Here is a 14,533-nt window from a genome sequence, read left to right as displayed (position 1 = left end):
AAATATGCTACCCCTTTACATGAATGTATAACTCTAAGGGGTAGCATATTTTGATAGTCCAATAACATCCTATCAAATATGCTCCCGCTACTCTATCCATTCATGTAGGGGTAGCGCATTTTGATAGTCCAATAACAGAGGGCACTCCTTTATCCCTGCCACATTCTGGCGTTGTTGGCAGGATGAAGGAGGGCCCAGGCGGGGTTTCAACCCTAGGCTCCCAAGTTTCTTTACACAGGAGACTAGGGTCAAACCCCGCCCGGGCCCTCCTTCGTCCTGCCACATTCTTTTCGTTGTTGGCAGGATCCATTGCACTAGTGGTGGGTCCATGGATTCCTGATGGGTGGCAGCCTGCATGGAGCAGGACATGCTTGTGACAAGAGGGGGAGAGATGTGACAGTTGATGGTCCTGTCACTATGCCTCCAATTGATTATGTGAATGGTCAGCGCGCATGACTCTTACCCGGGAGACTAGGGTCCAAACCCCACCTGGGCCCTCCTTCGTCCTGCCACAGATTTCAACCAAATTATGAAAACAACCAATATTCAGTTGCCTTACTTGGTAGAAAAAACACTGAGACCAAGCATCATTCTTGTGAGATGCAGTAGCACTACTAACCTTCTGTTTTGTCTATGTACATTTTAAAGCCTCATTCATTTGTTCACTCATCCAGAGTTAACCTTAACCCTAACCCTAACCTTCAACAGAAAATATAGGAAATGCCTTTCTTTATATTGTGAGGCAAGCAGAAGTTTTTAACAGTTGATGATTTATGACACGGTTGATTCAGTTATACATTCAAGTTTCCCTCAGTGCAGTGGCCCTACAATGTTAACTCTCCATTTCCTTCAGCATCATAGAGTTATTAATAACCCATCACTTGTTGAGATGAGGCATTGCATTATACAGAATATGTCAACTGCATGCAGGTATCAATAAATAGTTTGTTAATTGGTGTCATGCAACCAGGATGTTGTTCAACCATTTTGCAGACGAAATATGCAAAACTGATACTGGTACTGGAAAAACTGGTAACTTTGTTGGAGACTAGCTTAGCCTATAAAAAACAAACAAACAGAGAAATCACTCTGGTAAATGTATTCAAGTATAATTTAAATATTTTATTAGAATGTCTGAAATCTGAGAGTCCAAGTGTAGCAGTGGCTTTAAAAAAATGATTGAAATATAAAAGCAGGCTTGTGTGTAACAATCAAGTCTGCATTTCATTGATGAGAAAATTGCAGTTGCAAGACTCAATAGAAGTCAGTACTGACAAAAATATAAGATGAAAAGTGACAGAAATCTCAATTTATTGTTCATTTTAAAGTCAACAATTGAGCATTCAACAAATAGGAATGCGTTCATCATAAACAAACTACTAGCCTACTTACACATCTAAAGATGTAACATGTTACCAAATCTTAGCCTATTTTATTTTCTTGAGACAGTGATAGAGGCTACAGAAAAATGGCAAGTTGTGGTTTCAGGGGAGGCTATATAGGCTAAGGTTGTTGTTTTTGTCTCCACTGGTTGGGTAAGCTAATTGGTACGGTTGAATAAAAGGTGCAGTTATTTCTTAAAATGTAAAATAATTCTGTAGGCTATGTCTCAGAGAAGGGGTGGAATGATAAGTTGTTTTTATGAGAATAATAATTTAGTTAAGTTTGGGGGGGGGGGGGGGGGGGGGGTTGTTTCAGAAACTATTTCTGGTTTCTCTCTTGCTTTCACAAACTCCCCTATGCAAACGTTTTGAACAGAGGGGTCAAGCCTGACTGAGACACAACTACACAAACATATGAACAGCAGGTTGAGCACAGTATAACATTTTTCATTTTTCAAATTTCACAAGTGCAAATAATGATCCAATGAATTATTAGATGACAAAAACACAGTGGAGCAACTAACTATGGAAGCCTACTAACTTCAAAGCATAGGACAATTTAAGCACGAGAGAGCGCGCGTGCCTCACTCATCCAGCTCGTCCCATCCCCTCCCACACGCGCCTTGCCGGTGTCTGCCCCCTCCCTCCCTCCTTTTCTACGGGATGGCTCAAGTCAAATGCGGAAGTTTACACCCAGTAAATCTGCTGCCGCCACAACCAACATGACTGTTGACATGACACTTTGGCTGTAGCGAGGATACGGAGCGCTGCGTCCGTGACAGCGAGGCGGCCAGACCGCAGGAAAATCCCCCCTTTGAGCCCGGCGCTGCTGAACCGGACTTCAGACCCCGCATATGGCTTCTCTGGGCAGCGCGGAGCGACGGGCTTTCGCTCTAAAAATCAACAGGTAAAAAAACAACAAAAACAAAACACCTTTATTGGAAGCTTTGGCTGTTTGGATGGTCAGATTAGTTTAGAAGTGGAAAGGTGAACTCAGAAACGGGAGAGGAGCCCGCTCTTGACAGTTGTTGGAGGGGATTCCGCCGTGGAGCAGGCAGCCACATGTTATGAATGTTAATGCTGCAGGTTAGTTCACGCTGTCCGGGGATACACAGGCTGCCCGGAGCACTAAAAACAGCCAACTCTTCTTTTGATCGTCCGTAAAGATTACTACAGGACACATGTGATCAGTTAGGAATATTTAAGTTTCTCTCTTATTGGCACATTATTTCCACAAAGCCTCAAGTGGAGAAACGGTGCAGAACTTTTTATTGTACACTGAGCTGACAAATCTGTATCATATCATTGTCATTTCCTCCCCATGAGGAGGATGCTGATTCTATATCTAGTGTTTCTAATACGATCATTTCCTGTGGTGTGTAAAGTGTGACCAGTCCATAGAGCTGCTGTAGCCTAAATGAGGAGGGATGTAGTCATAGTTCCTGCTGCGACTTTACAGGTGTGGAGGAAGTTGTGCACATGGAAGTCTATTGTGTAGCCTACCATGCCTCCTCTGCAGTGCAATTCATTAAAACAAATAGACTAATATGTATGGTATTGCTGCAGTTTTGACAGTGCTCTAGGGTTCATTCACATTGTGGAAGTAGATAAGGGCAGAGGCGCTGATCAGTTTCGGTCAAACAGCATTTAAAGAGGACACAATCTGTTTACCCTCTCATTTGTTTTTATAGTCCACAAGCAGCATTTTTAAATCCCAGTTGATCCACTCTTTAAAGTGCTGTCAGAGTGTCAGAATATAGTGAGAAATGCCAATTATGATACACCAAGATCGAAGCAGGGTATCTTAAAATGACATGTTTTGTGCCACCAGTGATAAAACCCAATGATTTTTAATTTGCCATAATAGAAAACAAAGAAAAACATTTTATGATTGGCATCTTTTCTTTGATAATTACTCAAAACAAGTAATCACATTTAGTCTATAACTAAGAATTAAGATAGTTAATCTATTGTCTAATCAGTTAATCTTCTAATTGTTTCAGGTCTAGTCCAAAGCCTTCCATTGTTTTTTCTTGATTTTTGTGAGTAGGAAATTCTCTTTCCTCCACAGCGACAGAACTGTACTCTTGTTTTTAATAGCTAGGATAAATGCGGGATACTTGCTTTGCTGTGTTGTGCAGAGCTGAGGTCAGCTGCTGAGGGATGTGAGAGATCCTGAGCCACAGTCTGGATCTAGTGATGAGCCAGCAGAGGGGCTGGTTAGAAGAAACTATACTGTACTGTAGCAAAACATGGTGTTGTGGATGATGTGGTTTCATAGTGTTAACCAGCACAGACACTTGTGATGATGCAGGAGACACAAATCATTCACTGTGTTTTCATACTTCTCTTAGTTGTAGCGCGGAAATTTGATTAGGCTAATCATTTTATTTTGACTCAACTTAGTGAAATGACATACAACTAGTTATTTTGTGTTGTTTTTGTGCTTCATGTTGTTTCTACATCATGTTATGTAGGACCACATTTAGATGGACAAAGAAATGTGACACATTTTTCCTTCTGGGCAATTAGAGAAGTGGACAAGGAATGACATGCAACCAGAAAGTCCCTGGTTGGACTTATTGATATAGTGTTTGCACTCATTAAAAAAACCTTGGGCCACTAGAGGGGCTTTGAAAGGAACCATGAAAGTTAAATACATAAAAATGATACAAAATGTGAAGGGGAAGAACCAAGAAAATCGTGGTAACAAAAGTCAGACGCAAACAAACCACATGGACAAAGAGGAACATTGATCACAAGGTGGAAGTGACGTGTGCCACATAGGATGCAAAAACCTGTTAATTCCCACACAAGCATTTAAAAAACCAATATTAGCATATTTGTTTGATATGCTACATTAGTTAAAACATGGTTAAAGAAGCTTTGTTGTACATTTATCCACACCTGAAAACTATATGTTGCCATAAAGTTCCTCTCTAGATCTCTCTATCAGGATGGAGTGCGAAGGAAATCCTGCACACTGTGGACATGGCGTGGCTCTGGTTTCACTTCGCGTTTTGTTCGTGGCAGTTTTAAATCAGGAAATGTGTTTTTCTTCATAAGCATTTAAAAAAGGGGAATGGAAAACAGTTATGAGAACACAGACATACAATCATAGTGTAGCACATTGTTCCGCTGATTTGAATGGATCAAATTGAAAACTAGGTGTTCTCAATTCATAACATATGGTAACAGGTGTGGGGACAGCTGTGGATTTGGGGCCTCTGTCGTTTAATGCTGTTAAGTGACAAAGCGGTCCGGATTGAGTTGCATCTGATTTCCTCTGTGCTCTGGCCCATGACATCTGTTAACCCTCATGGCTGTTGGTGGGCATGAGTTATGGGGTGGGTAGGGTGTCAAACTATGGACACACACCTTCCCTTAAACATAAAAACAACTTTGAGTTAAATGTTAAAGCATTTAAACTCTGAAAGTTGTTTCTGTGGTCACTTTTTCTAGCTTCTTCAGAGCTGCATGTGACCTGGGTCTTGCCAAATGACTGCTGTGTTTGTGCGTGCCTCTCTCTGACAGGAAGCTGAGCTGTGATGGTGCTGATAGCGGTAAGACCCATTAAGTCTGGAGACATATGATAGTATGAGACACACAGTGGGGGCATCCCTTTGGTGTGCTTTCTTCCTCTTGTCATGTCCACCACAACACTCTGTTTTCCTGTGCTTCCTCTTTTTGCTCAGATGAAGTGACTTATGTTGGGAGGGAGAAGTTTTTTTTAGGCTATAACATACAAGCTTAAAGAGCCACCCACCTCTAGTGGATTGACTTGATAATAATGATGATAATGGGGATAATGGTTGGGCTGAGGAGCAGGTCTCGCGGGAGCCATGTCTTGTGAAGTAAATACAGATAATCATGAGTTCAATTTTAGATGAGGCTATCTGGGGAGCCGATTAATCAGAAGTGTAGCCATGAGAAGAGGTGATAGTGCAGGTTTAGAGCTGAACTCAATTTGAGCAGTGAACTCAATTTGAGCAGTGCTTGGCCAGTGATTCCAGAAATGCTGACAACATGAACACACCAAAGGCACACACAGCAAGTGCAGGCTTGCCATAGACAGCATGACGCAACAGAAAAGGAGCCACCCTCTTTCTATAGGAAGAGGATGATAAAGGTATTTCTGAACTCGGGTGTGAATCAAAACACAAAGCTTTTGTGGACGTTCATGTTTTAAAAGATAATGGGTGGAAGACCCATTGTAATTATGATTCCACAAGATTGCTGTATCTAGTATCTAATATTCACAGCCACAGACTCCCTTGACTCAGCTCATAGATCCTTGAAATAATGGGGTCACCCACAAAGCCTCTTTTAATGACAGCTATTTTATTCTGATTAATGATAAAACAGTTTGCCTCTCTTTCCCTTTCTCAGTGTCTTTGAATAAGAGATGGTATATTTCCCCCTCCTATTCATTACCTAATTATCATAGCAGTGGAGATGAGGAGTTATGACAACATCATAACTATTTATCTGTGAAAGAGTCAATAATATTCCATTGAAGCAGCCCAAGTCTGGTTGATTTGACTCTCCTGTCTAATCTGATTCATTCAAATATGTCTGATTAATGATTGATAAGTCTACTGATATATCATTGATGTTATATATATTATTTTAGATACAGTTTCAGCTATTTTACTGACAACAGGGTAATACTGTAAAAATGTGCTGAGTCTTGATGTATTTTTTACAGTATGCCTAAACTATCATTGACTCTGGTTTATAACTGGTGTTTACTGTCAGTAGTAAGTCCACATCTACTCCGTGGAAGCAGCTGTTTTAGAGGGCCATTCTCATTAGTGCTGCTGATTACTGATTCTAATTATATCTCATGGAAAAAAAGACAAAGAAAACTGGTAATTATTGTCATGCTAGGGCTTTATGATCAGCAAAGAGAATTGCTCCCCCTTAAAAACAGTGATCTGTCTCAATGGGGAGCATTTATTGACATTTTGCAATTGGTTTTTCTGTGGCTTAGGTTGATCTCAAGTCTCCTTTTAAGATATTACATCATGACATTCAGTGTGTTTACATCCATGGAAGACATCTGGTTACTCAAAGATGTCAGGTTATGTAGAAAATAAATCTGGTGTGTTCAAATGTGCTGTGGTAACCTTAATATTGTACAACAGTGTCTATACACATATGTTGCATGATAGTGGTCACACATGCACACCTGACTGTGAAACCATGGATTAGTCATTTTGAAGTGTTTAGGAAGTTAGGCACTGTCATTGTAATGTGTGATGAAGACGGACCCTCAACATGAATACAGTGACACCATAGATGACTGTTTTCTCCCTGAAAAATAGCCCTAATCACATTAAGTAATATCTCATTAGTATTATCATAGTGAGATTGAAGTCTGATCACTGTGAGCTATGTGCTGTCAATGATGTAATGGTGAGTCTGAAATCTCAATTTAATGACTGTCCATATACTGTAGAGACCAATGAATGAATGAAATGGAGAAGTGAGTGTGCATTTGATTTGACTTATTTCATTGGAACTGTACATTGAAGAAGTGTGGTCTGTCTTTTATTGTTCACCAGCTGATTTGCTGATGTGGCTTTGTTCATATTAATTTTAGGATGACATCATCAAATCGAAAGAGCAGCAATGAATAATGTGGGGAAATGCCGCTGTGGTCGTTCTTCGACATAGCAGATCTGAAGCTCACTGTCTCACAGGGCTCCAAAACCTCAGAAGCTAAAGCTCAAGACCAAAGCAGTCAACTTCAATAGCAGTTTTTTTTATAGGCAGGGTCAGTCTCAATTTAAGGAAGGTGGTGTAACTAATTATTTTGAACTTGCTCAATTCAAACACATCACAGTTTTGTGCTGTCAAGCACTGATGGTCAAGTACTTCTCCCTTGTAGGTATTGTCTTTGGGTTGATGCACGACAAGTATTCATTGCTTTTTTAGTCTTTGTGAGCTGGTGGTTTTTGGTAAAAAGTAACGATCAAGACATCTGTTTCTGCTTGGCTTATGACACGAGCTGCTTTTGGTATTATTTTGACTAAATGACCAAAAATCCGAAGCCTCACTTTTTTTGTCTTCCTTACAAGGGGACTGCTTTGGTTTAATGTAACAAAAGATGCCAAGACACATTGCAGTTTAAAGAGAATGACAGATGTTGTCTGCTGTGACGAGCTGTTTGTCTACTAGTGGTAAAATAATGCCTGCTTGGCTCTGCTGGCAAGAGCTGATTACTGTTTTACTTGCCCGGTCTTTTTATAGGCTGCCTCTGAATGTGTGTCAGTGTGTGCAAGTAAGCAATCCCACGTGTGCTGTGCAAGTGTGTGAGAATGTACTATAACATATAGTAATACAGAATAGTATGGGTTGTTTTGCTTAAGCTTTGTTTCTCTAATAACAATGAAAGCCACAGTGGAAGAGTAGTTATGGCTCAGTCTGTACACAGGGCAGGGCATGTCTCCTCAGAAGTCAAGTTATGAGTGGTTTTTACAAGGCTTAAATTGCCTTGGGTACAAGCTTAATACACTCACCACAGAATTTTCCCTTGAGCATAAAATTACATATTTGCTCAGATTTCTCTGCCAAGGAAATTATGTATTCATCCATGTCTGTTTGTTAATTAGTCAATTTGTTGGTGTATTTTTGAGCAGAAATATGCAAAAAGCAGGTGTGATTTGCACCAAACTTGGTGGAGCAATGGGGCATAGCCGACATTTACACACACTTTATTTTGGTGCAGATCCAGTTAAAGGGGTGGATTTTGATATTTTAATCAGTTTCTCAGTAAATAATGTCTGGATCTTGATGTAGAAAATCACACAGTTAATGGTACTGGTACGGAAGCCGAGAACGGCCAGGTCCGTATACATTTTTTTTATTACCGTTTTCTCGTGATAACGACTTATTATTTCGTTATCTCGAGATAACAAAGTCCGTTTTCTCGTGATAACGAATTAATTTATTTCGTTATCTCGAGATAACAAAGACCGTTTTCTCGTGATAACGAAATAATCATAGAATGTGTCGTTGACATGGTTGCCTAGCAACAGGAGGCTACTGTTCAGCTCGGGGCAGTTAACTTTAGTCCAGAGCGATAGATATAACATCTATCTATCACTCTGCTTCAGTCTACTCTACTCACTGGTGTGGTTATTGTCCACACCAGCTGTCAACAATAACTTACCAGTAAGTTACACTTAACGTTAGTTTGAATAACGTCACTGTGCTGGGTTTATTTAAGGGGCTACCGGCCGGTGGTCCCATCTATCCTGTTTCAGCTAAGCTAACGTTAGCTACTGTCTGCTGCTGTCAGAAATCACAACCTTATCTCGAACCATCAGACACCTGTTGCCTGCGACCACCGACATGTAGGCTAATGTTAATTTGGCAAGACAGCAGTGTTCATGAGCTTTATCTGAGCAGCAACTAGCTAACATTACCTTAGCTGAAGCTGCCATAACGTAAGTTAGTCAACTCTCATGTGTTTATGCTAACCTGTAGCCCCTTAAATAAACCCAGCTCAGTAAACAAACTAACGTTAAAGTGTAACTTACCGGTAACTTACTTCATTGTTGACAGCTCCTCAGAGCAGACTAACGTTAGTGGCAGCTCTTGAAGGCTGAAGTCAGGATGATGTGATCACATTAATCAGCTCACTGATTTGAGTTCTACACATGGTTCTGAGCAATTATCCCACGAAAACATCTCTTCTGTTACGTTAGATCTGTAGATGTGTAGTGTTTCCAACAGACTCGCTTTAGCCTCCTGCTACGAACATACAGCGGCTAACCAGCTGCTACTTTCCCGTAAGCAGAAGCGATTGCACCGGGGAAACATGTTGCTAGGCAACCATGTCAACGACACATTCTATGATTATTTCGTTATCACGAGAAAACGGTCTTTGTTATCTCGAGATAACGAAATAAATTAATTCGTTATCACGAGAAAACGGACTTTGTTATCTCGAGATAACGAAATAATAAGTCGTTATCACGAGAAAACGGACTTTGTTATCTCGAGATAACGAAATAATAAGTCGTTATCACGAGAAAACGATAATAAAAAAAATATTATGGACGTGGCCGTTCTCGGCTTCCGTAGTACTGGCATCTGTATGTTGTGTACATTTTGACGCAGATCCAGGTGATAATACATCTGGTGGAAGGAATGCGTGTTGCACTTATTGTTAATAGTAAGCAAGTGTGCATATGGCAGCACCAGCAGTTCTGAATGCTTACACCTGTATTACATTCCACTTCAACTAAAGAATTTGCATTAAAGTGATTGTGACATCGCTATAGTTGTAAATCTCTACAGCGCTGACATCAACAAACACAATAAATAAATCAAGTTATACTTGAGAACTAAAGATTTGCAGAATTGTTTGGCCTTGGTGGAGGTATGTGAGTTTACTTGCAAAGACTAATCAACCCCAGGCCTTTTTTCTTGTTTACTGCTAAACTATACAGCAATGTATAACATCAGTATCTGGTAGATCTCAGCAGCGGTCCCTTATCATTTCAAAGTGAAACATGCTGATAATAACCAATCTGATCAAGGAGTCAAAACTCTGTTTTGTCAATTACTCCTCTGCAGGTGCATCTTATGTGTCATTCCTTGTGTTGACTTGAAGCTTTGTGTAGCTTTCCTTCCTTACCGGCAGCCACTTAAAGCTCCACTGGCTTATGTGATTTGACACATTGCATTTCAAGAAGAGTAAGTGTCTGAGCACATTCCTTTTAGACATTAGTATAGTGTTGGAAGTTGGTACATGTGGCGAGACTTTAATTTGTTGATGTGCAGGTTTTAAGTGATGTGTATCTTTGAGTTCCTCTAACAACCACCAGTCCACTGTGCTGTTGTGTAAGGGACAAATGTACTGCTCTAATAAACCTGCTTAGCAGGCAGCAGTAATGTGAGAGTGGGGCGCGGGTGTGACGTCAGAGAGAGGCGACAGTGTTATTGTCTCAGAGTTCGCGCGTGTGAAAGGAAAATAAACGGAGTGTGTTGCTCAGCTCCAAAGAGTATTATGTTCGTGAGTTTTTGTCAGCAGAAAAGAGTGACTTTAGAAGCCCCATACACTTGGAACGCTACATTGGTGGCAGCGGTAATTGGAGTGAGTCCTGGCTTTTGGAGCAGTTTCTCTTTCGGCAATTACTGAACTTTTTTCAGTCGGCCCTGTTAGCGGCGGCTAGCGGTACTCGTGTGGATGCTTTGGAGCGGCATGTTCGGAGGAGTGAAGCGCGACGTTATGGACTGTGACATGGATGAAGATTATTTCGGGAGTGCAACATGGACTGGTGGCGTGAGTGGCGTGAGAGTGGAGCTCCCGCCGCCGTTTCGTGGCGACGGCGAGAAGCCGTTTGCTACGTGGGTGAAGCAGTTTGAAGCCGCGGTCCGCGCCCAGACGAGAGGGACCAGGAGCGGGGGTTACACCGCCACTTTGGTGAATCTCCTCCCTACGAGGCTGGACGGCGCGGCTTTCCTGTTGTGGGACACTCTACCGCCGGATGTTCAGTGTGATTATGAGCGAGTGAAGGAGAGATTAAAGGACGCCTTTGGACAAAAACAGTTCCTCCTGTACTTCCAGACGTGCATCTCTGCGCGGCCCCGTCAGCCGAACGAGAGTTTGGAGGTCTATGCAGCCGACGTCTCCAGGCTCGTGGCTGAGGCTTTTCCTGACTATGACAGAGCCGCCAGGAATGGTGAGACTTTTAGACGTTTTCTTGCTGGACTTGACCCTGCCCTCCAAGCTAAGTGTCATGAACAGGGGGCAACAGATGTGGAGGAGGCTTTAATTATTGCAGGCCGTTGTGAACGGGCCAGGCAGGCTCTGAGGGCAAGCACACCTGGATTGCCCTACTCCAACCCACATCCAGCGGTTGTGGCCGCTCTCAATCCGGCGTCACCAGGTGTGTTGGACTGTAATGCTAACGCCACAGAGAAGCTCGTTCATGCCATGGAACGACTCACCTCGAGGATGGACAATTTACAAACAGAGGTGAGGGATTTGAGAGCGCGTGCCTGTGGGACTGAGTGTGGCGGTCGTGGCTCCCCTTTTCCTGGGGCTCGTCAGCAGAGCCCGGGGGAGCGCAGAGAGCAGCGGCGTGCCTGTCACTGTGCTTGTGGCGGGTTTGGATGCAGGTCCACCTCCAGGGACTTCCCGATGGACGACAGCACGAGAGGCCGGTCTCCGCAGCGCAGGCTTCAGGGAGGATACGGTGACAGAGAATGGTCTCCACGGGAGCGGGGGACCCGAGACACCACTACTGGCTTCTCGCCGCGCCGGCTGGACAGCGAGGGCCAGAGGGAGCCGCGCTTTCCAGAGGAACGTCAGCCGCGACGGGGAGTGAGGTTTCTATCTCCCTCGCGACGGTCACCATCTCCATCCCCGCACGGAGAGGAGCGGGGAAACTTCCAGTAGCTGGCATCGAGACCCGGATGCCAGTGTCGCCACCACAGGGTCACAATGACAACTCTGCAGCAGCGATTCCGGACCCCACGGTGGACTCCTGTTCGGTGGGTGAGTCCGAGTCTACGGCCTATGTTAAAGGACTGGTAGAGGGAGTTGATGTGACTGTGTTAATTGACTCTGGCTCTAATGTTTCTTTGATTTCTGAGGAGTTCAGAATGTCCATCCCAGCTCTACGTAAACGTGTGTTGAATACACAGTACATGTATGCACGTGCAGTAAATGGACAGTTATTGGACACTTTAGGTACTGTGGCCCTTCCAATGAAGCTGGGGGGCAGGTCTTTTGAACAAACTGTGCATGTTGTGCGGGGGGCTACACAAGCTATTTTACTGGGTTTTGATTTCATGCGGCAGACTCATGCAATAATGGATGTGGGTCGTGGGCTTCTCAGCATTGGAGACATTGACATTCCTCTCCTGCAAGCTACAGACTTTATTCCAAAATGTTGTAACATCTCCATGTCTACTGATGCTACTGTTCCACCTTTCAGTGAAATGATTGTCCCTGTTCAGGTGGGCCCCCCCCGCGTTGCTGGACCAACTATTGACTCTTACCTGGGCTATTTAGAGCCTGAGGTGCGTGACAACATGGGACTAGTGGTCGCACGCACAGTAGCGCCTGTGAAAAATGGATGCACTGTGGCACGGCTACTCAACCCGACCGACCAGGAACTGAAACTGCGCCCTGGGTCTCACCTGGGGGTATTTCACCATGTTAATGACTGTGACATACTCACCCCTGCAGAGGTTTTTGGTTCTCAACAGGTGGATTCCCCCCTACCTGATGTAGCTGATTGTCCGCTGTCCGACGATCAGAGGCAGCAGCTGCAGACCTTGCTGGGGAAACATCAGGGAGTGTTTAGCCCTGCACGGGGTGGAACAGGCAGCCCCAACCTGATCAAGCACCACATTCAAACAGGTAACAACCCCCCAATAAAGCAAAGGGCCTACCGCACTTCCCCTGACAAGCGGAGGGAAATCAACAGGCAGGTCCAGCGCCTTTTGGAGGATGGCATCATCGAGGAGAGCTGCAGCCCTTGGTCCTCTCCTGTGGTTCTTGTCAGGAAAAAGAATAATACATGGAGATTTTGTGTTGACTACAGGGGCCTCAATGCTGTGACAATAAAAGATTCCCACCCTCTGCCGCGTGTCGATGATACGCTTGACGCCCTAGCAGGAGCCACCTGGTTCAGCACCCTGGACTTCTCCGACGGCTACTGGCAGGTGGAAGTGGCGCAGGAGGACCGTGAAAAGACCGCCTTCACCACCGGCCAGGGCCTCTACCAGTTCAGATCCATGCCCATGGGCCTCACAAATGCACCAGCGACATTCCAGCGGGTCATGGAGCTGGTGTTAAAGGGGCTGCCATGGCACATCTGCATGGTGTATCTTGACGACATATTGATATACAGCAGGTCGTTTGAGGATCATCTCTCTGCTCTGGCGGAGGTCTTCACCCGGATCGGAGCAGCTGGGCTACGGCTGAACGCCAGGAAGTGCCACCTGGCCCGGGATCATGTGGTCTTCCTTGGGCACGTCATCTCTGCTGAGGGGCTTCGCCCTGACCCCAAGAACACAGAGAAGGTGAAGTCATGGCCCGTGCCGAGGTCCGCCACGGAGGTGCGTGCCTTCCTGGGGCTCTGTTCCTACTACAGGAGGTTTGTGAGGAGTTTTGCCCAGCGAGCCGCCCCCCTCAGTCACCTTACAGGGAAGGCTGTCCTGTTTCAATGGACTGCAGATTGCCAGGAGGCGTTTGAGTTCCTGCGGGACGCTCTCTGTGCTGAACCTATAATGAGTCACCCAGACTTCACTCACCGTTTCATTCTACACACCGACGCTTCCCAGGTCGCTGTGGGGGCAGTGTTGGCACAAGATGCTGACGGTCTGGAGAAGGTGGTGGCGTATGCTAGTCACTCCCTCACAGCAGCCGAACGACGATGGTCTACGTACGACAGGGAGCTGTGGGCGATAGTGTGGGCTATTCGTCATTTCAGACACTATTTGGGTCTTCGCCCGTTCACTATTGTTACAGATCACCGGCCGTTGTTGGGCCTTCGACGGCTTCCCATTGATAATGACAGAACGGGGCGTCGCAGCCGCTGGGCCCTGGAACTGGACCCTTACGACTGGGTAATTGTGCACAAAAGTGGAAGTCAACACACTAACGCGGATGCGCTTTCACGCAGACCGGACCTCAGCGCAGAGCTAACGGACCATGATTCCCCTGATCCTGTCCACACTCTCGTGCACAAAGGTACCCAAACAGTTACAGACAATGACCCCAGGACCGTGTGCGCCATAGAGACTCCCAGTTCCACCACGGCCCCTTCAGCAACCCCCAGCTCCAGCTCCAACCCCCATTTGCCTTCTGACCCCCAGGCTTGTGTGGACCGAGCTTTAATCTACACTCTGTCACACGACGGCTCCAATGTCAAGGAGCTCCAACAGAGTGACGCTGACATCAGACAAGTGTTGGCCTGGCTGGAGGAAGGTCAGAGACCCCCTAGGTGGAGGCTGAAGGATGCTGGTCGAGGTTTAAAGAGACTGTGGCACGAGTTTCCCCGACTGACCTTCGTTGATGGACTGTTGTGCAGGGTTGTGTGGCTGTCTGAGGGGGGGCAAACAACACAAGTGGTGGTCCCTGCTGTCTTGGTCCCCGAGGTCCTCAGACACCTGCATGGCAC

General features: G+C 44.9%; 1 protein-coding gene across 2 annotated transcripts in view; it reads left to right on the top strand.

The window, feature by feature from the left end:
* The first annotated feature begins 2,116 nt into the window (after window positions 1–2,116).
* The window catches only part of dock8 (dedicator of cytokinesis 8), a 57,912-nt gene continuing 45,495 nt past the window's right edge, over window positions 2,117–14,533 (top strand). For both annotated transcript variants that reach the window (XM_083979124.1, XM_083979123.1), the window contains exon 1: window positions 2,117–2,289. In XM_083979124.1, coding sequence (XP_083835250.1) covers window positions 2,237–2,289 — 53 coding nt within the window. In that variant the 5' untranslated portion in view covers window positions 2,117–2,236. The remainder of the gene's footprint in view (window positions 2,290–14,533) is intronic.

This window comes from Trachurus trachurus (genome assembly GCF_905171665.1).
Source record: "Trachurus trachurus genome assembly, chromosome: 9".
Classification (NCBI taxonomy): Eukaryota; Metazoa; Chordata; class Actinopteri; order Carangiformes; family Carangidae; genus Trachurus; species Trachurus trachurus.
This window is presented reverse-complemented; position numbering and strand designations above follow the sequence as displayed.